This window comes from Anopheles arabiensis, chromosome 2, assembly GCF_016920715.1.
Source record: "Anopheles arabiensis isolate DONGOLA chromosome 2, AaraD3, whole genome shotgun sequence".
NCBI classification, from domain to species: domain Eukaryota; kingdom Metazoa; phylum Arthropoda; class Insecta; order Diptera; family Culicidae; genus Anopheles; species Anopheles arabiensis.
Genome location: NC_053517.1, coordinates 38,975,145 through 39,001,996, shown reverse-complemented (window position 1 = coordinate 39,001,996; position 26,852 = coordinate 38,975,145). Strand labels below are relative to the sequence as shown.

The following is a 26,852-nucleotide window of genomic DNA, read 5'->3' as shown; positions in this document are numbered from 1 at the left end:
ATTTAAGTCAACCAAAACGAAGGGTGGTGTGTGTTATATATGAACTTACATAAATAGTCGAAAGATAAATATTTTGTTTAAATTATATTCACTAACTGTTTGGGAATGCATTAAAAATTGTAAAATCAATTGTTGTCATGCTCTACTTCACTGTATCACTGCTGAATGTTTTCAATCAAAACTTATTTCACTTGCAACGTTTAAATAAGCATAACTGAGACTTAACTGGAAACCCTCTAAAAATCCACTTTTGAAGTAACTTAAAAAGTGGATTTTTAGATTATGAATACAAAGGCCCTAACTACTTTGCTTGGCCATTCCTAAGCGTCAGCATGATATGCCATATTCTCAGGGTGAATGTGCTGCACATTCTCGAACCACAAATCCAGAACGAACGCACTGTACCGTATACAACTATGTCTATACTGAGCAGTTGCAAACAATGTTACATCTGGCCAGATGGAAAATCTGAATGCTGGGGAAATGTTTCCCGGAATACCTTCTCAATTGCATTCCTATTCGTTGCCTTTCTTTGTCCGGTGCAGTTGCACAGATCGTTACTTTCATTATGTCCGTTTGGTGTGCATATTTTACAGAAGCTTGGTCTAGCTTGGGCCATTTGCGCACGGTTGATTTCTAGCACAAACTTAAATGCTCATCATAGCAAGGAAAGTGGGCCACACATTACATTCCAAATATTTTGCGTCAGGGTTGTGCAGAATCCTGAAATGTTTGAATACGGTTGCCATGGAAGGCGTAATACTCGTCAAATAAATGATTTGCATCATAGCGTTACCCCGTTTGGGGCAGACAATATTTATTAAATTTTAATACAGCCGTTGCTTTAACTGCTATATATGTGTGCTAATAAAGACAAATTGAACACAATGAAAACAGTATTGCGTATTATAAAAAGTAAAACAATGCCGTACTTTGCAAACCATTGCTAAAGCTGCAGGAAATTATTTCCAGCACATCAAACTGTACCACTCACTGAAAATAATGAAGTATGGCTTAATTGCCGTCAAATGCTAGCAATAAGCTTCTTGCAACACCATCAATATTCAATCGACCGGTACGAAGGGCACTCAATTCAAAAAACGCTCATTGTCGAAACAAAAATTGTAAGCCGATTAAGGGCGTAACCGTAGCGCAAGCGAAAAAACACCTTCTTAACAAGCGATTTTGACTACGAGCTGCTAGAAAGGTTGCTAAATTTGGTTCACTTTTGGACAGCAATGGATGCGAAGGGATTTTAGTATTTTCCAAGTGTGCGTTAATTAGCTTTTATCATACTTCGGTCAGCGTTGCTGTGTTGTATCCAGTCTGTTTTTGGCAATGACGTCATTGAACAATGCCTGTGTGAATTGTTGAAACGAACCTTTTCGCAAAAGCTTACCGATGCTATCTAAAGCTCCCAGTCCCAGATGGTTTCGTTTCACCTTTTGCTACGAGAATCGCCGATATATTGCGCAGTTTGCTCGTGAAATTAAATTTTCTCGTTTGAACGCACTGACACTGCATGATAAACAGAAGTACGGTGCCAAAATACGGTACGATTTCGCTTACAACCTTGTAAGCGAAGAAGGAAGGCTATCAATGGGTCTGAAAAAGTACATCTTATTTCCTTCCATTCGTCTGTGTTGTTGTTTTTTTTTCGACCACTGTTCACTGCGTAAGTTTTCGCTTCAGCGCTGATAAATCACTGACAACGAGCCAGACGACGCTGTAAATTATATGCTCCATTTCGTGTAACTCCTATCGCCGCACTGCTGACCTGAGTGAAGTGTAGCGACGGTTTTTGCACGAGATGATGGCCAAGGTGCAAAACGTGATACATGCGTAAGGAGGAAGAAAAAATCCTCCCAGCCGAGAGCAGCCAAGCAGACACAGCAAGCGAGATGCAAAAACAACACAACAACAGCAGTAAAGAAAGCAGTGGATGACAAAAAGAAAAAGAAACACTAGCGATTTGACAAGTACATGGGCCGATGAAGAGGGGCGGGTGCACGTTCACTTGTTTCTACATTGCGGAAGGTTGCCGGGTTCCCCGAAAACCTGAATTGAAAGCGACGTTCAACGGAAAGGAAATGGGAAGGAAGGAAAATGCTTTAAAAATGGTGAAAAACTTCTGAAAGTCATCTCGGAACCTTTCTAAACAGTAATAGCTGTGTCATCTCGCCAAACGCGGCCAAACCAAACGCGGCCCCACCATAACGCTGGTGAGAAAATTCGCCACCTTTTTACCCAGCGCCATCGTTCCGGCCGCCGCTGCTTCGCCTTTCCCCTCCCCGGGGCGGTTGATTGGATGAAAAGAACGAAAAGTTGACCGAAGTATTCCAATATAAATTGTTTCGCAAACAGCACGGCACAGCAAAGGTAGCTCCAACCAACACTTTTGCTACCACTTGAAGGTTCCGTTTTTTCTCATGCGAGCCGGCTGGTGTTCGGTTGGTTGGTTGATTGGGTGTGAAAGTAAATTTATATACGATAATGCGTCCTTGTCCAGTGCTTGGGCAATTACTTTTACGAAACAGGGCTTGAAAGTTGTTATGGTAAATGGTATCTTTTTACCACCGCCCATTTTGGGCTGAATGTTATGTAGGCGCTGTGGTTGGCGTTTTGCATATCTTTCACAGAGTTTGGGAAGATTAGAAAAGGATTGCAGAAATTTGAAAGAATCACCATCTTAGATATATATCATGGAACTAATGCAGCTTTATACATTTTACGTTTACCGCAGAACATATGTAGACATTTTACTTCATTAATATACCAGAAAGCCAGAAAGGTAACATAGTATTTGCTGCTTTTGCAATAGTTGGCAGAGTAGTAAAATGGCATCTTAGCTGTGCTTAGGCTATCCTGTATTATTAACATAAAAGTCTTCATCTGAAAATCAGGATAAACATCTCTAAAGTTCTTCTTCTTCTTCTTCTTCTTCTTCTTCTTCTTCTTCTTCTTCTTCTTCTTTGGCACAACAACCGCTGCCGGTCAAGGCCTGCCTTTGTACCCAATAGTGAAGTGGGCTTGGTTTTCAGTAACTTTTTGTTACCGTAGCAGGATAGTCAGTCCTACATATGGGGACACGGTCTATTCGGGGTTTGAACCCATGACGGGCATGTTGTTAAGTTATACGATTTGATGACTGTCACCAGACCGACCATCTAAAGTATCTAAAGCTATGATTTTGAAATTAAATTTGAGCTCAATGGAATAGTATCAAACGACGTGTTATAGTTCCTGACGTTGATAAGATTATCTTACATACAGCTACAGATACAAAGCACAGTAGAACGAATTAAACAAACGAATCGTTTCCAGTTTACTTTATTTTTTACTTTGTATGATGTATAAGGATTATTTTTGGCAAGGTTCTTATAAAAGGCACGTTGTCTCCTGTAAAGCTTTTCAGCCCGGGCCGAGTCCGGTAACGTGATCAAATGAATTCTCGTCAGCCATAACTGAGTACATAGTTCACGGTAATTAGATCAAAGTATCAAAGTACTGATTATTCTTTCAAGAATTCCTTAGTGACGCATTTTGTGCGAAAAGATGTGTCAACTTACTGTAGCGTGTGGTTGCATACCGTTTACGGTATTCTCAGTTTCATATTACACAAGAATCGGCAAGCTATCACGTCTCAGTTTAAATGCCCAAAAGTAGCATCACCTGACATAGAGCCTGGTAAGTGTGCAAACTATTGCATGTAATTCCGATAAAAAAAAAACCAAAGTACCGACAAAACCCACAAATGCTTAAACATTGCTTAACACATTTCTCGTATTACTTGTTTCATCTCGTTAATTGGAAAACCATCTTCATTATACCTTCAAAGGAATCGGTGCTTGAGTACTTTTAGGAAACACGAACAACTGTGACCGTATCTCAACAGTTCTTTATTTATCCCCAGTTCTTATAACAGAATTCAAAAGAAAATTTGGTGTTTTATAAAGGAATCAACTTTTTTCTTTAATACGACCACACTAAGTCAATTGCAAAGCTAACGGCAAGTATAATATCGAACAAAGTGGTTAACAGTGGCCTGAACTCAAACAATTCCGTTCAAACTCCCTCGACACATCCAACACTCACGAGCAGCAACAAAAAACTTGAAAAACTATGAACTTAGCGATGGTGTCAATAATTTCAAAATATGTTTTCCGTTCCTTAGTAAATAATATTCTGCATGTGACACGATGTGTGAGCAGCACAATTTTGAATGTGCGAGTGCTCAGGAAGAAAAAACATAAACGATAACAGCGCACATAAAAACACTCGCCGCTAAGAGCGCATCAAATAAACGAATACCGGCAGTCTTAACAACTGGCGCAAAATGGAAAAGGAGATATTCCATTTCTGCATTCCACATGCCGCTAGCGGTAGGTGATAAAACAAATACTTTTTTGCTTAACGGTTGCGCTGCTGCTGGTGCTGCTTCTGCTGCTGCTACTCGGCCTTTTCTACCGCCTTCAACAAGCTACTTATTCATTCTCGTCCAACGGTGAGCGCACCGTCAGCTTGGAATAATATTGCTTGCTTAACAGCTGTTGCAGAAGTTCGCCCTGAACTTTGCTCACTTTTGTCTCACCGGCTGAAACGGCCCCGGAGAATGGTTGAGCAATCGTCTTTCGCAAAACGTCGTGCTTATTGCATTTCGACACTCACCGAAACTGTGCAGCTCTGCATCATATGGTTCGTTAATAATTGTTTAGCTTTTTAAAGGAAGGAAGGACGATCATTGCTGCAAGCAGTTAAACACACTTACGGATTTGATTTACAATCAATAAATTTGAACACTCTTCACAAACAGATAAATAACGGCGCGTGATAAGATGAATAATAAGCAAAGCATTTGCCAGACCGATACCTATACGATCGGAGTGCGTGTGTCTGTGTGTGGCACGGTAATTTTATATCCCACCCAAAAACGGTTGATTTATACGTTTTCCTTCGGCTTGGGCACGGTTTTTACGCATGTCGGAAGATTTGGTCGGAACTTTTTACGGATATGTATCAATTTAACAAACGTCTTTGCCGCCAAAAACATCCGCTTTTCGCAATTTGCACGTACAAAAAAACCGAACCCATTCCGATCGCGACAGGAGGATGTTCACGCGCTTCACGCGTATGCGAGGTGCCGATTATGCAATGGAAAAATGGTGAGAGAGATAGGGAGAGAGAGAGCAAGCGAGAGAGGAGTAAATTGAGGCATAAATCAAACATTGAAAAATCGCTGAAAACTCTGGCCAGCGATCGCAGCATGCCGATGGTCTACGGATGGGTGTAGCAATGGAAACGCTTCCTTCTCAAACTGTGTGCCGTACAGCGGAAAGCCCATTTCCGTTTGGCCCCTGTGTCGGTCCGTCGCGTCGGGTGCGGGTTCTTTGTTTTCTCAACGCACGCCCCTTTTGATTGGTGGGAACGAAAATCAGTGTGAAAAATCGGTTTCCGGGTTTCCGTTTCGTTTCTGGCGCCCAGGAAATGTTTGGCAACGTTGGTTCATTTGCTACGGATCGAGCAAATCCCATCCTTTCGGTCCGAGCTGTGGTTAGAAATATGTGTAGCATGTGTCTACCTTTTTGTTTTCATAGCATCGCCGGGCCCCTCTCGGGTGAACGGACGTGCATGTTAAAGAGGTTGAAATTTGGAACGTATCCCTAATCCGATCACTGCAATACGCTAAGCCGTCGTAAAAGACGGTTCGAACGTTCGACGCGTTCGACATGCGATTAGCATTAGCCGGATTGGGTGGCATATTGTGTCACTGAACCGAGCATAAACCGACCGGCTCACGGGTTGCGCTTATGTAAAGAGGCGTGACACAATTCCGGGTAAGATTTATGGATATTTGTTAAGTCTTCTGCTCCCTGCCATGCTTCACCCAATCACCAATCATCAAATTCTCAGTAATGTGAGCGATAATTTGGTTTCTCTTTCCCGAATGCCCGCATGATGGGCGAATTTTTTAGCAGCTTATTTGACGCTCAATGCGGTGCTTGTACGGCTCACATCACTCGATTTTCCTTTTAGCGGCTTAGTCACATTGACACTTTAAAAGACAAAGCAATGCTTCACAACTTTGCTTCAGTTCTGAAAGGTTCTGCGTTTTTTTTTTCTTATTCTTCTTTTGCTACCCTCTACATTCCTTTCTTTTTCCTTCGAATTGAAACCACAATTTCGGTGATGAATTCCTGCCCGGTATCGGCATCGGGGTATGAGAATGGAATTCGCAGCACGGAACCGAAACCCCGAACCGCTGCCCCATAACGCCTGGCAGCAATGGCGACGGCGGCAGCAGCGAAAGATAAATTTAAATCACTTTGATGCTTTTGTTCAACGAGCATAAACGTTGCCCTAGATTGTTACGTCTTCGATTTTCCCGGCGATGAAGCGAACGGAAGACAATTTCCCCTTCGACAGGGAGAGAGAGAGAGTGATACAGCAAGGGTGCAAACGGTGGTAGGGTGGTGCGTTTGGATGCTCCCGCTGACACGGTACATTGTTTTCCGTGGTACGATGCTCCAAACGGCATGCCAGCAGCATACGAAGCGTTGCTTGATGCGCGAAAATCATCAATTTTGTTTCGTCTCATTTTCACACGCATCCGTTCGCGTTCGTTTGCGCGTTCAAGACGCGAATGAACCCGACCCGGCCATGGATCATCCTGCAGACTTGGTACGAGAAGGTGTGGTGTGTTTGTGTGTCTTCACGGGCTTCCTTTTTGTTGGTCGTGTAAAAAACTATTACCAACCAACTTTTACGCGCGTTGCGCTCGGATGATCTAAATGCGTAACAAATCTGCTCATGAATCATTCATCCTGAAGTTGGCAAAACTATTACATGCTTCATTAATGGCTTCAATATCCGGCACGAAGCCCGGGCGTGCGCCGAACAGCTGTTAGAAGATGTTTTTCGCATGGCACAATTGTTCACCACCATCGACTTTGCTCAGCAGCAGTGCGCGCAGAACGCGGATTTTGAAGATCGAACACCCTGCCAGCTCCAAGAATCAATACAGCATCCCACTCAATTGAGTACAAATTAAATTTAACATTGTGCTGGATGAGCATGAAACGTCTAAAGACAACCCAGATTGATGCGTCTCAAAATGCTATTCACGTTTGAGTACGCTCGTTACGGGCTCCTTTCAGATGCATGAGCACACTCATTCACTTTAACTATTGTGCTGGCTACGTTAATAAAAATAAAATCACTGAATCGATCAAAATGAACCCGAAAATCCCTCGCAAAAATGCAGAGCGCACATCCAGCACAGTTTGAAGAAACCGTATGAAATGGAACGGAAAAGTTAGTTCAAATGAAGGATTCTTTCTCATTTTCCACACCACTATCATTTCTCTTCCAATCGTACTAACCCTCCGCTGGCCCCGCAGCCCACTCTTCACTACTTTGGTGTGGTTTTTGTCCCTCCCAGGCCAAACGCAAACCACTTTTGCGATGGAAAGTTTTGCGTTTCGGCTTGATTTTCCCATTTGTTGGGATTTCGATGTGAGCTGGTAGATTACAACCGATGACGAACCTTCGTTTAGTTCAGTGGTGGCATGATGTTGAACTTGGCCACACGAGGGGTGGGGTGGTCGAGAGCGGAAAGCCATTCTGGTTGGGTTTTCACAGTGCATTCAAATTTGAATGAAAGTTTTTAATTCAGTTATCGTCCCGTTTGACGAGGGTGAACATTGATCGGTAAATATTGTTCGTGAGCTGCTACGATACACATCAACACATACTAACGAAGGAGCGTGTCTTTCTTGTTGTTGTTATTATTGAATGTGCCGGATTGGTTGCCGTAATTTATTTCCTATTTTTGAAGAATATTTTATGGGACAAAAAGTTCTCTCTCGAACAAAAACCAAAAAAGTCCCAAATGACATTGTATGAAGGAAGCGTAAGCTTTTGCCATTCCGACCGCTATTTATGCTATTTAACACGTTTTCAACAATTCTAATGGAGGTCACAAAATCCTCTGACCCACTCACTTAGCTATGCAAAGCACATTCCCTGCGACGTCCTTCTCGCGCTAAATTACCTTTCAATCTTATGTAAGCTTTTGATCTCACGGCACACGAAGACTGTACTCCAGGTGGCTGCAGTGCTAAAACAGGGGGTTCGTCTTAAACGAGCATTCTGTTCCGTAACAAAGAATGTCCCTCTCTCTGGCAACAACCGATTCGATGCCGAAGTGCTGTTACGTATGCAGGACGCTAATCCAGCACGAATGAAGTGCTGAGTGTGTAGTGGTGAAAAATGCAATTGAAAAGTAGTACTACTGGGTGTGCGAGAATGTGTTACCAGGTTTTTTTTTGTTATCAGTATAGGATCTTCGAGCAAAAATCGAGCAGCAGAAGCAGCAGCAGCGCTACATGGTTCTATCTGAAGGCATCATACCGGCGCCAGGTAAAGTGGAATTTAATTTGGCAATCCGTCACCTCTGGTGGCGTCTCCGCTTCCCGATCCTCGATTCTCGCAAACCGTTCAATCGGTTTGGCTGTAAAACTGGAAATGACGGTATGAATTGTGCATCGCGCAGTGTGCCACTTCTACCTGCTCTTTGTGCTTGCTTTGCCGTGCTCGACGTTCCATTGCATCCCGGCTAGGGTCGGGCACTTGTTTGCCGAGCGAGTGCTGTTGATCATTTCGTGCAGGATTTTTCTTTCCCGTGGTGCGTTTGGAAACTTTGAAACCCCCCCGTCTCCCCGTCTCCCACCAACCAGCACGACAGTGACAATGGAAGCGCTTTTCATGCCAAACTGCTGCTGCTGCTGCTACTGTAATATAATGTGCAGCACGTGCGGCAAAGTGCAGAGTCTCTTTTTCCCAAGACAAGAACGCACCAGTTGAGACAGGGGGAAGCACCAGAGAAGCTATTACACCAGCTGCATTCTAGGGATGCAGGTTTTTTTGCTCACTTGGTCCTCCTCTTCGAGTGTGCCTATGCGCTTTGCTACTAAGACATGGCCCAAATGTACAGAGATTGTGCGAGCGGTAAAGCTGCCGCCGCTCGAGGATTTACGTGTGAAGCGTGTTTGGGAAAGCACAGGCAGCCCACGAAAGGTTATCGAGCACGAAACTCGTTGCAATGTGTTTCCACAGACAGCTTTGGGCTGAGAGTACGATTCAAAGTGGGATTTCTCTTCAACCTGCCAGCTGCAAAATGGGGAATACGCTCCCTGCGCAACGGCAAATGCATTCAATCGTTTCGACAGCACGGCTCGTTCAATGATTCTGTTGCCATGTGTTTGGGACACTCACACACACACACACACACAAACACAAACACACGCATACATAGAACCGGCTCACTTATCGATATCGGTACAAATTCGATAAGCAATAGTTTTTTCTTTGGTTTTCTTTTTTTCGGGTTACAAAATCCCACCCATAGACACAGCGATGAACTCTCGTCTGTCAAAGAGATTTTTTTTCACAGTTTTGCACGATGTGGAGGGGATTTTTTTCTCCTGCTCTTGTTTGTGCATATCTACGAGCTCGTAGCTCGTTATTGACAATTTTACATCTCCTGCAAAGCGAACGGGACAAACCCCGGGCGAAGAACGCTTGGCGCCACGGTGCACGGTGGAAGGCTGGAAGGGAAGTCATAAGATCCGCAGCAGCTAGAAGAGACGATGTACTTTCGAGCGGGCTTAAGTGTAAAGCACATAGGGTTATCTGCCGGCATCGGGATAAGTGGAAATAAATTATTCATTCGATTTTGCAGTAACACTTGTGCCGTTGGCGTACCCTGCCCTAGCCTAGAAAAGCTTGCGGTTAGTGCGGCAAAAAGGGAAGCGAGGGAGTGAATGCTTCACAGCTGGGGTGTGTGTGATAGATTTACGCTTAAAGCTCATATCACGAAAGCTGCCGGTGGATTGTCTTGTCGCATTCTAATGCATAAATAAATCGTAATGGTTGCATTGTATTAGACGTAACCACCGCTCTCATGCTGTGTCATGATTGCTACCCCTGATGCTGTTCGGTGACATTGGGTTGTGACGGGATCGGGCGAATAGGGGAACACCCGGCAGCGGAACAATTTGAATATTGATGGGTTTCATTACAATATTGAAAGAAAATGATAATTTTATGAGGAAGATGAAGAATCTATATGTTTGTTCTGCTCCTTCGTAGCCTAAAAACTTGATTTTTTGTTGCTTTGCATTTGTAGTAATTTGGATGTGCAACTGGAGCGATAATAAGGGTAAGGAGATGTTTATATACAAATCTCACTTTGTTTTATCAATGAGCTATTAAGAGATCTCTTAGGAGGCTTGATTGGAAGTGTATTGAAAATATTTTATTTAGAAGGAAAATAATTTAAAGCATTAGTCTCCAACTTGTGATCCGTGATATTAGCAAACGTGGTCCGCGAAAGAACTCATTTTTGCAAAAGAAAAGCTTATTGCATGTACATATCGTGAATGTTAATTTTTTTCCAAAATCACGATTACATTTCAACTCACATGTCTAGAATAAGATTTTAAAAAAAATTTATCAAAAACTTGTAGAGCTAACTCTACAAAATGTATGCCCTCAAAGGATGTTGGCTGCGACAAATGTATTTTCAAACTCAAGCATTTACATTTTTGATTAAAAGTATTTTAGGTCGACGATCCTAAAAAGGTTGGAGAGCACTGCCTTAAGGAATACGTTAAATCGCTTCTTAAAAAAGCGTCAGAATAGACTAACTCTATTAACCAAGCGCTTAACAGATTGAATGAGCTAAGAAAAAGCGCTTTTGCTAGTAGAGTTTAATAATTGTATTACCCAATCAATGCCTCATTCCAAGTAAAGAGCCAATCGATAACATTGATTGATCAACAAATTTGAGTTCGACGACAATAATCTTAACACGTCTCGGAATGTATTACGTCATGTTTTAAATTATCCTTCTATATAGTCTTAAGAGATTGAATATACCGTTTTCATTGGTTATATTTGTTTTATTTTAAAACATGTTTTCTTACAACCAAACCATAAATAAAGATACACTTTTTCATCTTCTCCATTTACATCTAACTCCACGGCACCCAAGAAATAAGAACTTCAAATAGGATCGTGACACAATAACCATTACGACCATCCCCCATAGCCTGGAAGCTAATAATAATGACACGCCTCATGACGACCACTTCCTCACAGCCAACCGGAAAGTTCTCCACATTTCCTCCGTCGGGTCCGTATTCCAGACAGACGGGAAGCGCCCACCCAAAACCCCACTCCAAGCCGAGGTGGCGAGGGAAAATATTTGTTTTCGAAATTGAAATAAATGTTCGTTATTTTTCTCACCACGCTACGTCGCCATTCATTACCATGACCATGACCATCGCCACCGCTGCTGGTTACGATTGCTTTGTGACTTTGCGGGAACGCTTACACACACACACACACACACACACACACACACACACACACACACACTAAGAAAAACAAAAAAAGAACTCCATGTTTACTCTACTTGCTCTCTTTACGGGTGATAATGTTTTTCTACCACATCCCAGACCGTGTGATACCCGCCCTGTTCTACCACGCCACTCTCCGTGCCGCTCAGCAGCAGAAGCAGTTTGGAAAATTTGCGAAATTACCACCGGATAACTTATGTGGTCATAAAATTGTCGGCTCAGTTATCTTCGAGCTTCCTTTCCTCTGCCCCTGTACAACTTTCCCTCCCCGGGGGGGAGATGGAGATCGATCCACCCAAGCTCCATTTCGGTTGGGTTTGCCGGTACGGAGGGGCTGGCGACGAGTGATTGGTACGCAAGTAATTATCGACGTTCATTTTCGGACGTCGGAGGAAAAAGTTTGTCTCTGGTGGCCTGCCGCTGCCCATCCTACCGCCACGCTCAAGGACGGCTTCACTCACACCCGCTGCGCTCTGTGCCAACAGCACGGTCAAAACTTTCACTTGCCACCACTTTGGTCAGCGCTTAACGGTAATGGTAAACATAATTTCTGCGATAGGGCGAGCCGGCGAGAAGTAATAAAAATTATTATCCCCGGCTGACTAGCGCCTTTTACCTTCCGCCTCGTGGCAGCGCCCTTGCTTTTGGCAATGGAGGAGCGCTGTGTACCTAGCGCTGTTTAACCAGCACCTAGCAAAGTGTGGTAGCTGATCGAGCAGTTGCTTTAGGCGTGCTTTTTATTAGCTTAATTGAACAGCTCACAGGGAGGAAATGATGCACTCCGTCTCTAATGGGTTGGAAAATGAACAGATTAGAACGGTACACGACGGTAGATGTGTTTGCGCAGAGTGATGGGAAAGAATGATTGTTTGCTATCATTAGTCTAGAAACAATTCCAAAATTTGGAGTGAAGATTGTTTATTCAAATTACGATCCTTTCCGACAGCATTTAGATAAAATGGATAATCATTGCATTGGTATCACTTTTGCTTTAACCGCTTGTTCAGCTTTAATATCGGTTATCGCTCAGAGAATAATGTTACCTTGTAAAAGAAGTCAAACAAAATGTGTTATAGTTTGAAGAGAAAAATCTTAAATTACAACCAAAAAGCTACGGAACAGCTACTGGTTCGCTTGATTGATGCATTAAGATTTGAAAATTTGTCAACACTGTGCTCGCGTCATTATTTTCTTTACAGCGTCATCAAATACTCGGTGGCGAGGGCAATGTACACTCACACCGTAATAAATACCACAGACACTGCAATATATTCTTCCTTGCAATCAATTCTCGATTCTGTTCATCATTAACTTCGATGTGTAAGCACTCCAATGAAAACCCATCGATCGAATGATTAATTTTCCATCCGACAAAGAAAAATGAAACGTTCGCTGATTGTTGGTGGTGTTAGGTGCAGGCACGATTATGAATAGAGTTTCTCGGACGGGCAAAACGGGGCGTTGCCTCAAAGTGGGAGTGGGAGTCCTGTTGTTGCAAAAATGGCTTTCAGAATCTAATGTGTTGGATGATTGTTTACCCAGCCAAGCTACCCAGGAAGAAATGCTCACTAATGGCATAGCAAGCGTCGTTACAGACAAAGAACCAGCGGACGCTAAAGTAAGATGAATAGTTGAAGTATCATTGAGCACTGTGCGAGTGGCGATGGCTAAACAATCAATCAATATCATTATTTTGCTACCGCTACGTTTGACGTTTAATTGTTCGGCCGCATTTCCGTCGCGCTCCGTGATTTTTCAATAACTCTCTTGTGTTTTCTGCGTCGCATCGCATTGTTGCCTTTTCTACGGACTATTAAACTGTTTAACATCATCGCTTCGTCTTGGCGAATTGTTTAGTTGCATCACAACTGTGGTTTCCTGCTGTTTTTTCCTGCTCGGCTTAGCAGTGTTGTGCTGTGATTACGCGTGATTTCGCGATGGCGGCTATTTGCTTCTCGTGTGCTGAACCGCTAGAGGCCACCGACTGCATCATCAGTTGTGCATATTGTGACGCTACGTTCCACCGCGGCTGTTGCAAATTGCCCCCCGAGCTGATTGACGCAGTATTGTCCAATGTCGACCTGCACTGGAGCTGCATTGGCTGCACTAACATGCTTAAAAATCCGCGCTGCCGTTCGGTAAAAGAAATAGGCGCCCAGGTCGGTTTCCAAGCCGCCCTCAACTCAGCTGTAGCAGCTATTGGCAAGCTCGTTGAGCCTATTGTCGCCGAAGTTCGCAGTGGTTTTACCCTCCTTCAAACTGCATCCACGCCTCACAATCGGAACTCTGATCCTCGACCAGCTACTGGTAGAAAGCGGAGGCGTATAATCGAGGATTCGGCATCTCCTGGTGTAAACAAAATTGTAAACAGTCGCGGCAACACCCTTTGTGCCGCGTCATCGCCAAACGCATACACCAACACCACGATTGCCGTCCAGCCGGCACCTACACAACCGCATGAACTGGTGGGAACCGATCCGTTATCATCACCGCTTCAAGCTGCACCTCGTGAGCCATTCACAGATAGGATCTGGATCCGCCTATCCCGCTTATCAACGGCCGTCACCGTGGAACAAGTGGTCGCTTCTGTAAAGCGTCGCTTAGCCACCGATGACGTTATAGCGTATTGCCTGCTGAGAAGAGGGGTTAGTGTGGACAGCATGAATTGGCTTTCATTCAAAGTGAGGGTACCGGCTATCCTTCGAGATGTGGCACTCACACCATCCACCTGGCCCGTCGGTATCGGTGTACGTGAGTTTTTTCAATCCCGTCAACACGACCACCAAACCTCATCTCCTATAGCCACCCGAAACCGCTTTACTACACGCACACCAGCTACTAGTACTGAACACCGCTACACCACACGCACACCAACAACGACTCACCGTTTAGCCGCACGCACGTCTACTCCACCTGATCCTGAAACAACATCATCACAACAGTGTCACCCCCCGGTGAATGATACCTTGGAAGCACCCAACTCAACACTTGTTTCTGGACCGCCCCAAAACCACCGTGCTTCATCTCCGCACCTACACCAGTCTACAATCGATCGCTTTTTTCTCAACTAGACGAAGTTCCGCTCATTGCACGCAACAAACACGCCAAGCCTCATGCTCTGACAACGCAGCTCAATTGACTTACCGTTTACCCGCTTTATCCAACCGCCACAATGACAACGCTACCGCTGAGTATTTAAGCTGCTATTATCAAAACGTTAGAGGTTTGCGTACTAAAACAAAAAGAATTTCACTTAGCTGTATCGGAGGCTGACTTCGATCTCATCGCACTCACGGAAACTTGGCTTGTTGACAACATTCCATCTGCTCTTCTCTTCAACAACAACTTCTCTGTTTACCGCTGTGATCGCTCTCTCAGCGGCTCTAGCTCTCGCGGTGGTGGTGTTTTGCTAGCCGTTTCTAACGCATACGAGTCGATAGAATTACCTTCCCGTGATCGTTCTCTCGAGTATATTTGTGTGCGCGTCGCCTGTAATAACGCACATCTGTACGTCATGGTAGTATACATTCCACCGCAGCTTAGCTCCGAGATATCGACTCTTCGCTCTCTACATGATTGTATCAGCAGCTTCACTCTCACACTGAAGCCTTCGGATCTGCTGTTTGTTATTGGCGATTTCAATCAGCCTAGCATAAGCTGGTCCACAGCTGATCCTTCGTCCTCGCCAGCATACTCATCAATCACGCACTATGAACCAACTGCGCGCTCACTGGCCAACAACACTTTTGTGGATGGATTTAAATTTAACGGATTAGTGCAACTTAATCACATCAATAATTCGCACGGACGCATGCTTGACCTGCTCTACGCTAACAATGCTGCAGCTAAATTGTGTTCGCCTGTCTTTCCAAGTGTTGTTCCGCTTGTACCTCTTGACTCCTACCATCCGGCGTTAGACTTCAATATACGTATTAACTCGTCGACCCGACGCAATTCGACGACTCGACAAAACTCGACGACAACCGCATTTTATCGTTATAACTTTGCTAAAGCTGACTATGTGAAACTGAACGACATGATATCAATGTTTAACAATAGCTTTCATTGTTCCAATTTTATTTCACTTGACGAAGCAGTATGTTCATTCTCGTCCTTCATGCTGCAAGCCTTTGTTGTATGCGTCCCAGTTCAGCGTCCTAAACCTAACCCCCCCTGGGCGGACCGCACACTCAAACGACTCAAACGTGTAAAAAGAGCTGCTTATCGTCACTACCAAACGCGCCGCTGCCAAAGATCCCGCTCGATCTACTTTGACACGCACTCTTTATACTGCAGCTATAACAGGTTTCGATATCGCAGATATTTGAGTAAAATTCAACGTAACCTCTGCAGGTGGCCTGACTCGTTTTGGCGCTTCTACAACAGCAAAACAAAATCCACGCATACACCGAAATCCATTACGTACAAAGGAGCAACAAGTGCCAACACTAATGAAATGTGCAATCTCTTCGCGGATCGCTTCGCAGATTGCTTTTCACCGGCCATGAATGATACCGATACCATTGATGCTGCTCTCGTCAACACTCCGGCTGGAGCAATTAACATGAGCACTCCTTTCATCGACAGTGAGATCGTTTTATCTGCCCTAGCGCAACTAAAGCCTTCCTTCGCTCCTGGACCCGACGGAATTCCTTCTACCGTGCTGAAACGCTGTCAAACGACAGTAGCACCTATCCTTGCAAAATTGTTCAATGCATCGCTAGCCAATGGCTACTTTCCCAAAGCATGGAGGAAATCTTGGATGGTTCCTATTTACAAAAGGGCGACAGGACAGATGCCATCAACTACCGGGGTATTACATCCTTGTGTGCCATTGCCAAGGTGTTCGAACTAGTGATATACAAAAATCTGCTACATGCATGCCGCAGCTACCTAAGTCCGTATCAACATGGATTCGTGCCAAAAAGTCGACTACCACGAACCTGGTTGAATTTGTAACCTATTGCACTAGTCAAATTGATGCCGGAGCTCAAGTCGATGCAATTTATACAGATCTAAAAGCAGCATTCGACTCTCTTCCGCACGCAATTCTTCTCGCTAAACTCGATAAGCTAGGAGTTCCCAGCCCGCTCGTACAGTGGCTTAAGTCGTACCTAATTAATCGCACATACATCGTGAAAATTGATAAGCACATGTCCAAAGAAATAGTCAGCAGCTCGGGTGTGCCACAAGGAAGCAACATTGGCCCGCTTCTCTTCATATTGTTTATCAACGATGTTACCCTCGCTTTACCTCCCGACAGTATCAGTCTGTTTGCCGACGACGCAAAAATTTTTGCGCCTATTAACAACACAGGTGATTGTACATTCCTGCAAGACTGCATCGAAATTTTCTGTTCGTGGTGCAAGCGTAATGGACTGACTATCTGCATCGAGAAATGCTACTGTGTGTCTTTTAGTCGATGCAGGAGCCCAGTGACTGGGACCTACTTCATGGACGGCACTGCAGTTAATCGACAGAATCATGCCAAAGACCTGGGCGTTCTGCTTGACTCTAGTTTGAACTTTAAACAGCATATCGATGACGTTGTAGCCAGAGGAAATCAATTACTTGGCGTGGTTATCCGGACAACTAATGAATTCCGCAACCCCATGTGCATCAAAGCTGTGTACAACTGTATCGTTCGTTCGGTTCTGGAATATTCGTGCGTAGTCTGGAGCCCAACTACCGCTTCTTCAATTGCTCGAATTGAGGCGATTCAACGTAAGCTCACGAGATATGCCCTACGCCTACTTCCCTGGCAGGATCGCAATAATCTTCCTCCGTATGCTGCGCGGTGCCGTCTTCTTGGCCTTGAACCTCTTTCGGTTAGAAGACGCAATGCACAGTGTTCTTTCATCGCTGGATTGCTAAATGGCTCTATCGACTCATCGCCATTGTTGCATCGAGTCGATATCTATGCACCATCCCGAACACTTAGGTCTAGAGAAACTCTACGGCTCGCTCAACCCCGTTCCAGTGCTGGTCGGTCAGACCCTATGTTCCGCATGTCGGCTGTCTTCAACACTGTCTCGGATTGCTTCGACTTCGACATCTCAACTCAGTGCTTCAAGGAACGTCTCCGGCTTTTGCCGTGGCCGCAGTGAATTGCGATGCAAATCTTGTTTTTGCTATGTATTTTTTTTATTGAACTGTTACATCTTAATTAGGCCATACGGCCCGTTGAAGATTAATAAATAATAATAATAATAATTATGAAGCTATAAAATGTGCTATTCCGCAACGAGCGGTTTAAATTTCTTTAGAAAAATGAGTTCGCATGGTAGGGAAGAGAGGAATCAGTGTGAAGCAAGTTTTGCAAACAAGCTCACATTACACCGCTCTGTTGCTTGTTTGCGAGATGGAAGAAGCATTGTTGAATAATGATGGACGTATTTATTTGATGTCGGTTGCAGAATAGTTTCAAATGGCTCGATATCGGGTATGAAGATATTAATGATGGTCGCGCAACACAAATGAAGAATTTGCACGGTGGTGAGAAACTATTTCAAAAATTATTACCACCTCCCAAAAGCAACTGTGTCACGTGTCCAAAACGATCGCAAATGATTGTTGAATGTGATGTTCGTAATGGGTCAGCCCATGCCGTCAGTGAATCGTGCCACAGGCCAAAGGAACCTTTGGCAGCAAATAGATTCTCGCTGGCATCTTTCAGGTGAAGGGTGTACACAGCAAAAGTGCGAAACAACTGGCAAAGGCACGGATTTAATCGAGTGAACTAAATAATGGTTGCGGGCTTAAAAATAGATCGCAAGGGCCGATGTCACATGAGAAGATGTAGGTGTTTACAGTGATGGGAAATGGGGGAGGGAGCAAGCTGTGGGAAAATGGTATTGAATGTACACAGTGGTGAGTGTAAGTTCGAGATTTAAACTCAAAATTTGCTCAATTACTTTGACTTCATCTTCAGAAAATGTTCAGGATTCTTGAACTAGCGAAGCATTGCATAAACTTTCAAGTTAGAAGCAGCTTCTTTCCCTAGGCAACGCTGACAACAATCAATTTCAACTTTGCAATTTCAAAAAACTAACTTCTTCTAATTCCCATTCCCAATTTCATTTCCAACTTGCATACACTCGCTGTTTACTTTACAACTTCATCCCACCACACACACACACGCCACCCATGGTCTGGTGGTGTTTACGTTTGTTTACGTTTCAGCATCATCACACTCCCGACGGAGCCGTGGAAGAAGAATGGAAAGAAACGTTGCCCTCACGCTATTTTCGTACTCGCCTGTCCGCTAACTCGTGTCACTTCGGTTCATGCTGTGCTATTTTCGGTACGACCGGCCAGCACCGTGCACACTGTGCCCGCTCTCATTGGTTGCCCGCTGTAAGTTATACGCTCGGGGAACACTTGGGTAATTTTGTGACGATGCGTCCCCGGTTCGGTGCTTCTAAACTGCAAGGCAAAAGGATAGGGCATCATCATCAGCAGCAGCAGTAGAAGCAGCATGTACGTCTGGTGACTAATGTTGAACTTGTTTTGAAAGCAGAATCATGCAAAGTCAAAGCAAACTCTTTTGGTAAAGGTAGGTCGAAGGGCGTGCGTAAGGAGGGGTTTGGGTTATTTTTTACATTTTTATCATCTGTTGCAAAATATCACATTTAGTTGATATGTTTTATGTCATTTTCAGAGGGAGATCCAAGCAGCATGAAACGTTTCAAGAGCAAAACAAGCCAAATATGTAGAGTGAGTGTTTTTTATTTGTTTGGTGTCATGTTTTCATTTATGATTTTATATGTGAATTAATATTTAAACAAAAACTCAAGTTATATTTAAACTTTAATATGTTACTGCCCTGAGTTTAAAAACATGCTTCTTGTTCCAAGACATCATGCAAGCAATTTGCTAAACGAAACAACTAAGCTCTCTCCATATAATTGTTATGACATAATTTATGAAATATGTTTGCCGAAATCCTTTATGCTTTTTTTAACGATAGCCAATTTGGGGCCGATATAAGTAGCGTAAACTGTGTCCTACCTTCGCTCCAGGCTCATACATCTAGCACGCTACTATGCAGTCAATGCGGCAGCACCACGCTATGATCGCTCTTAGCAGCCGCAAGACCAAGTTATGGGTCGTGAATTTTACGATAGGCAACACGTCGTTCGTTCTTGTGTCTTTTTTTTTCTTCTTATTCAATTCAATTTTGTTTTTTAAAGCATTATTCTCATTCCATTAAAGTGATTTTACATTTCCCGTGCCGCCGGTGCAGCGAAACAAAATTTATGATCACCTTCTATGAGGCTACCTTAAGTTTTTCCGTCACCGTGATGGTACGAGTACGTTTTAAGAGTGTTAGGTCGCTGGAGGGCGCTTACGAGGTGATTTAGAGCGTGTTTACCTTTGGTGCAAATCGTGCCACCATGCGAGTACAGGAGCTTTTTCTCCCACAGCTCTGCAGATTCATTAACACTGATGAGCCTGCATGAACGTCACGACACAACGAACGGCAGTAGGTAAAAGCTTTGCATTTCGGAATATAAATCTTGAGAATTGCAAAATAGATGAAAATTCTCCCGATTGGGGTCATAAATCCAGCCAATCATCCTAGTGGTTTGAAGAAGCTGACATTTATTGAAATTTAAGCTACATGTTTACATTTTAATGGCACCAGTTCATTAATTAAAAATATTTTAATAATAGTTTCATACCGCTAAACAAATAGCTTTCGATTGTATGTTTCATTAATGGAAGCAAAACATAAACAACAACAAAAGAAACTAAAATGACTCGAATGGCTCGCTGATACGTTTAACGGGACCTCTCCCAGCGACTTCCGGCGACAGATTGAAGCTGACTGGATGAACACACATTCCAATAAAAATAGCCGATAGTTCGTTGCGAACGGCAGATTTCATCCCACGCCTCGCCGTGCTAACGAGAAGCGACAGTTGTGCTATTCGGTGGAAAACTATTTCTGTGATTGTTTCCTTCGCCTTTTGTTTCCCTCCCCCCCCCCTGCTCCTTTGCCCACTTGGCCGGTGGCAGGGGCTTTGGGGTCGGAAATCGTCGGACAATTTTTGATATTTTTTGCCCGAATTGTTCCTCGAGCGTAAATGCCGAGGATTGTTTTTATGGTTCCACTTTCCACGAATTTCCATACACCACCAACCCACCACTTGGGATGGATGGAAGGGCTCGGATGGTTGCTGGATGCAAAAGTTTTTCCACCCTCGTCCCCACCCGGGCGCTTCCTGTATTTGAATGCACGGTTTAAGCCGTCATTCCCATTAGTGCATTCCTTTGCAATGTTTTTGCTACTTTTACGATCTGATTTCGGTAAAAGTATGCCGTTTATTATATGCCCTCTCTGGCCAGAAACGTTTCGGATTATGTTGCCCCCTCCCCCACCTGATGATGGAGAAGGTAGACATGAAACTTTAAGTAATGCCTCCTTCGTTTTGGGCCATGTTTTTGGTTGATGTTTGGAAAAACCAGAAAAAATACAAAGTTTCACTATTTATTGCCTTTCGTATGAATTCCAGTGGTTTTAGGAAGGTCTTAAAATAAAATTGAAAAAGATTTATAGGGTTGGAAAATAGTTTGAAAATACTATGGGATTTTCCTGCAGAGGTTTCGTTTGATTTATTAATCCTACATTACTTTTTTCGTTTTAGAATATTTTTTACCAATTTATTTATTCCTACCTATCTTATTGTCTTCGCTGGAACTTTGCCGAAAACAATAACGGTTGTTTTAAATGTGTCCCGGTATAAAGTCTACCAAAAGTTATCGGACGTGCGACACATTTTGTCGAATAAAATAATAATCTGTAATCCTATTGTTAGTCAGCGTAAGTCGCCGAAGCTTGTACGGTTGAATTATACGAACAGGATAATCCGGCGCCCGGTTTACGAGCCGCCACTTGACAGGGCTTAGAACCAATGTTTGCTCCTGGCAGCACTCACACCGCTTTAACGACCCCGGGGAAGACTCCGGGGGGCAAGAAAACTAGCAGCTAGCAGAATGTTCTACGAATCAGTCCGATGATGTTTCATTGGAGCTATTGCGACCGGTATTAGTAAGTTTCCATCGTTCCCTGTCTGCGCGGAACCTCCCGCCCCATTTCCCGCCTCGCTAGCATACGGTGCGGAAATAAAGCGCCATCGGTTCAGGGAATCTTCACTTCCTGCTTCACTTCAGCAACGGCTTTTTGCACGACGCTCCAAAATGAAACGTTCGGAGCCCCTGCGCTGAACGCTGGCACGACAACGGGAGCGAGAGTCCATTTACATAATTCAGTTACATGGTAAAATGTGTGGCGGCAGTAGATTTAATCCATAATCCTTTATCGGACGGAGTGCAGTGGGTGTTGCCGTTTTTGGAATGGCATCGTAAATTTAATCAATCCTCCACCACCCCACGTACTGTCCGGCCATCGAGTTTGGTTCACTGTTGAGACCGCTGGGATCACACCCAAAACTATACTTTTCATCGAGAGTGCTGCGAGCAGCTCCGTTCGCTCTTCTTTTGACTTCAAGAGGGGGATGATAGACAGAAAGAAAAAAATAAACGAAACCAGGAAAGGGGAAAGAAAAACTGATTGGGTTAGCTAGTTGTTTGGTGGGGCCTTGGAGAGAAGGACAAAATCTTGCTTCAGCTAGTTAAAAGCTTAAGGATTTGCTCCCCAAAAAAAAGGAGGGACAGTGGGGCCAGCATCTCTACTGTTTTATGGTTGCGTCCAGTTCAAACATAATAAAAAGTCATCTTTCGAATCCAGGCACATGGAAGACATATCATGCAGACATGGTGCAATCTTTCCACACGCTTTCCCACTGGAAAGTGTTTCCCCATGTACTGAGGATTCGTATGGTACCGCCAGTTTTAGAACCGAAAAAAGGACACCATCTGATCTAGTGCGATTGACGTTGGCCATGGCTAGAGTCCTAGAGTCGTTCTCTCGTCTCTACTCGGCAAAAAGGGTTGTACCATTGGTCACCGTTGGATGAGTAATGTTCCCATCGGCTCTTATACACCAAGACCGGAAAAGGGATTTTAACTGTTTCTGTGTTTTAAAGCATGGGAAGGTTTGTGCCTAAATTTGCCTACAAAAAAAGGGAATGTTATCCTAGCTTGGTTGTGCTGAGAACTTTGTTGAAAAAGCAACTTTTACGTACATTTTATTGAATTTAGAGCTAAGCATCATTTAAAACTGTGTATTAATTTGAGCATTTTTTTTTTCGATCGTTCCAGTTGATGTGTTTAGAAATTCAGAATGTTCATGATTCGTTAAACCCATATTTGATTATAAACTATATAAATATTCATACATCAAAGAAACGTCCGTTCAAATTGTACATATTTGATGATTACTTCGAAGTACGAAACGTTGCAACTTTTTACAAAACTGCTATTTGATGCGATGAATTTTGCATTATTTTGCACCAAAATTTCCCATTATCGGCCTACCATCACCATCAGTACAAACATAGATAAGCGCATCATATAGCCTCAGCAACACGCCCGGAGCCTTTAACAAGCTTCTCTATTTCGTGCCCTACGCAAACAAAGCCTCGGAGAAAGCGTCACAACACACGGAGGAACTTTTTATTTGTTGCTGTTTAAGCATATTTCCACAGTCAAAGCTCAAAGGATACACATGTTCGTGAAAGTGTGCCATGTTTGCACAGGAGCTCGGTCCGGCTCACATAATAGTTAGCAAACATTCTATGAAATTGAAAGCAGAGAGAACACAAATACACACACACAAACACACATACACTCATCAGTTCTCAAGTGCGTATGCGAAAAGAACGTTGTGATTCGTATCGGACCAAAAATCAGTCAAATTGAAGCAAATATTCGTTCGCATTTCGCAGGAATGACTGCTAAATGAATTAGATGTGAAGAAAAAGTTCCCTTTCCCGTTCAGTATCTATATTGGTTTTGGAAAAACAGCCGGCAAACACAAACACACATACACACACATACCAAAATATGCATTAGATCGGACCCAGTTTGCCGAGGCTCGGGTAAATGACTTTTTCATCCGTAAAACTTTTCTGCCCCTAAAAATTGGAAAGGATTTTGGTCAGTTTGTTGAAATAATTTTGCACACGCAGCAACAACAGCAACGGTCACCGTTTGTGTCCATGTTAGTTCCACACCCTACGCTTTCCCTTCTTCAGCGCTGAAATGAGAGTTTGTGTGTAAGTTTTACGACGCCGCCCTTTGAAAGTCCTGCTTCAACAAGTTACAGTCCTGCGGGGTTCGGGTTAGCCAAACTTGGTTAGTTTAGGATAGAAAGCATTGCTTTTATCATACACAGTGCCAGGGTGAGGGTGGAGCATCAAATTCCTTGCAATTTGCAGCGTGTCCAGTGGTGACCGATGGACAAAGCTGGCCAGATTGGGCGACGGTGTCTTTTTTGGTAGCGGCGAATGGGGACTCTCTATGCATAAAATTAAAGTCAATTTAAATCTTCCAACTTGTCGTCGGTAATTTCTTCAACGCTCTGACCACCGTAACCGATGGGTGTTTTGTGTCAGCTGTGAAAAATAATTAACCTCACTTAGGTAAAGTTCTCGATCCAATCTGGCAGTAAGCACTTAGTCCGAGTCCAACCGAATAAATGGCGCTGATTAAATGAATGAATATGCCAAAAAAGAGAAGGCATTTGAAATAATTATAAAGTTTGTCAGGTAAAACATTCGGTCTGAACAAAGTGCACATTCAAACACGGCAAACACAACGAACGAGTGACAAACAAATGCCACAAATAGTGTTTACAAATGGAAATTAAATGCTGTTCGTAATTACCATATACAACCAGTGAAATAGGTAGGATATTGTTGAGCAAACATCGCTTACAGTAAATGGGACGAGGCAATGAAATTCAATGTTTCCTTGTGTAGTTCGATCGCCTTATCTACTGCAGCAGCAGCCCGGCTGGTAAGCCGGCATATAATTGATAGGTATATAATGGATTGACGGCTCAAGGGATATGCGTCGGGTCAGGTTCGGGAACTGCGTGTGATGCTGGGTGTGCTCGGTGTGTTGGAACGACGCAACGCGTCATCAAATATAATGATGATAATGACGGTGATGTATCGTCCGATCCATCATTCATGTATTGATGTCGTAATAAATCATGCCCATTGCCTACGTCGTCGAACGTCATCGATTGTTGCATTCAACGGGCGATGGCGGCCCAATCGACCGCCGGACATTCGTTCTGAAGTTGTAGTCCACTTTGGGAAGGGCTTGCTGAGCTTGGGAGTAAATTCCAATCATGGTACCGAGTGCTTGCAAAATGGGTTAAAATTGCGTTACAATAAGGTGTGTCTGTGTGTAGCTGTATACGTTCAATGGGAAAGAACGAAGTGTTGTTGTGGGGAAACCATTTCTACAGCAATTGCCATTTCGTGGAAAATATTACAGTGGAAATTGAACTAGTCGATTGAATTCTGATTTTGCATGATGTTCTGTTTCTGACAAACAGTGCATCAGGTGACCATTTAATCAGAACAATGACTGAACGGGCATAAGGAAATATTTACCTAACGGGTCCACGCGGAATATTTGCGTATCGGGTTCGGCGCACAGCAATGATGGCGACGTGATGAGCATCATTAGCGTAATAATCCAGCTGCAGCAGTTTGCTGACAATGGTTTCACCTGTCTAAATTCCATTACGGCTTGTGTTTTGTGTGTATTTCGGTGGGACGAACAGTGTTGCGAACGTTGGTACACTTGCATTTCAATGCGGTTTTGAACTAATTTACAACAACGAAACGATTAACACTTTCCCAAACAAACCAACCAGCACGACCGATGCTGCACATCGCACTATCGAAAGTATAACACACGCAATGCACAAAGCCAAAGCGCACGGACACCATTTATTTATGCAACGGTTGGGCTGCACATCACAGAACGTGGCCAATTGCACTATTCACTTCCAATTATTACTTCCTACCGCTTCCACACGATCGGATGCTGTAGCAATACATCTTAGCCGGTGCACACTGGGGTACGGTTTTGCTTCCATCTCCAATCAACGCACGATTGTGTTGCACATTTCACACATTATGGTTTCCTCTGCACCTTTCGCACCACCGTTCAAGCACTGCACTTTAATCCTTTTTGACCGCAACAAAATTTGTTTTGCGCCGGTTAACTTTACCCTCAGATTACGGAGTGACACATCCACGCGGTGGGATTAAGATTATTTTTAAACGATCGACTTTCATTGTATTATGACAGCGTTCGTTCCAACGGCCCTTCAAGGTACGGTCACTGCACTGGCCTCCCTCATAGCCGGGTGCCGGGATCTCGTTTGCATACTACTTCACTCCAGCAAACCCGAACGGCATCGAATTAATTTCCCATTCGGTGAAATGGCACGCTGCCGCTGCCGTTAACAGTGGACACGCTCGGAGCGATGGGTTTTAATTTTCCGTTTTTAATGCATCTTGATCACTTCCACCACATTAAATGTCATTTTCAGCATTCAGCACCGTAACGAAATGGCATCTACGAGGCGCGAAATCGCATCAACTCTCCGGAACCGGGCGATGATTAAAAGTCCCAGGCGATGTTGCTGCTACTGCTCCTGCCTGACCGGCTTTGGACCGTCCGGAGCCTGGGAGCTGATTGCTGGAATTAACGGATTTTTGTGTGTCACAATTATCTATAATTACTTCTTCACCGTAATGGTAATGATTTGACATTTAATGATCGATTTTTATGCAACGAAATGATTCACTTTCATAAAATGGCTGGTGACGATTTCATTACCAGGCTGGGTGTGGCCCTGTGAAGTGCTTTAGGTTTCACTGTCAGTGTTTTAATGCTTTTGGAACGGCTTTATCTATATTTCATTTCTCAATGCACTAATTTCCACTAAACGAACTATTTAATGTTCCGTATATTGCCATTGAGTCATAACCATTCCTGAAAACAAAACAAAAAGAATTATTTGTAATTAGTTGCTGTTTGTGTTATACACTTAAATAAGATAAAATTTGTTTTTCTGCAATTCCATTAGTAATCGAACGTCATTAATGTTTCATTTGGAATTTAAATGATATTATATGACAAGATGGTTTATATGGCCGCATATTGCTTGAAAAAATGTAAATGTAAAAAAGTTTGCGTTCTAAAGTCATTTTTTTATTTTATTCATACTTTTCATTCGATGTGTTTAAAGCTTCCCAAATGCCTAACCCGTAAAAGCACTGAGGAGGCAAATTGATCACTTTCTTGTAACCATCGACAAGCCGGTTTGTTTTCTTACCGTAAAATGAAGATCATTAAAAGTTTGGCGTTGTTTGTGATGAAGGTTGAATTAGACGAAACAAAAAGATAAAAAGGTTGGCCTGCGAATACATCTCGCTTCATACTATGAACGTGAAGACAAAACAACCAACCGTCCTAGTGTTCGAGGGAAAACAATAT

General features: G+C 43.5%; 1 protein-coding gene across 4 annotated transcripts in view; it reads right to left on the bottom strand.

Annotated features, from left to right (window-relative positions):
• The window catches only part of LOC120894553 (protein eva-1-like), a 93,761-nt gene that overhangs the window by 49,611 nt on the left and 17,298 nt on the right, over window positions 1-26,852 (bottom strand). For 2 of the 4 annotated variants that reach the window (XM_040297206.1, XM_040297207.1), the window contains exon 3: window positions 24,953-26,348. In XM_040297206.1, coding sequence (XP_040153140.1) covers window positions 24,953-25,151 — 199 coding nt within the window. In that variant the 5' untranslated portion in view covers window positions 25,152-26,348. The remainder of the gene's footprint in view (window positions 1-24,952; window positions 26,349-26,852) is intronic. The other 2 variants (XM_040297208.1, XM_040297209.1) reach the window with 2 other exon arrangements.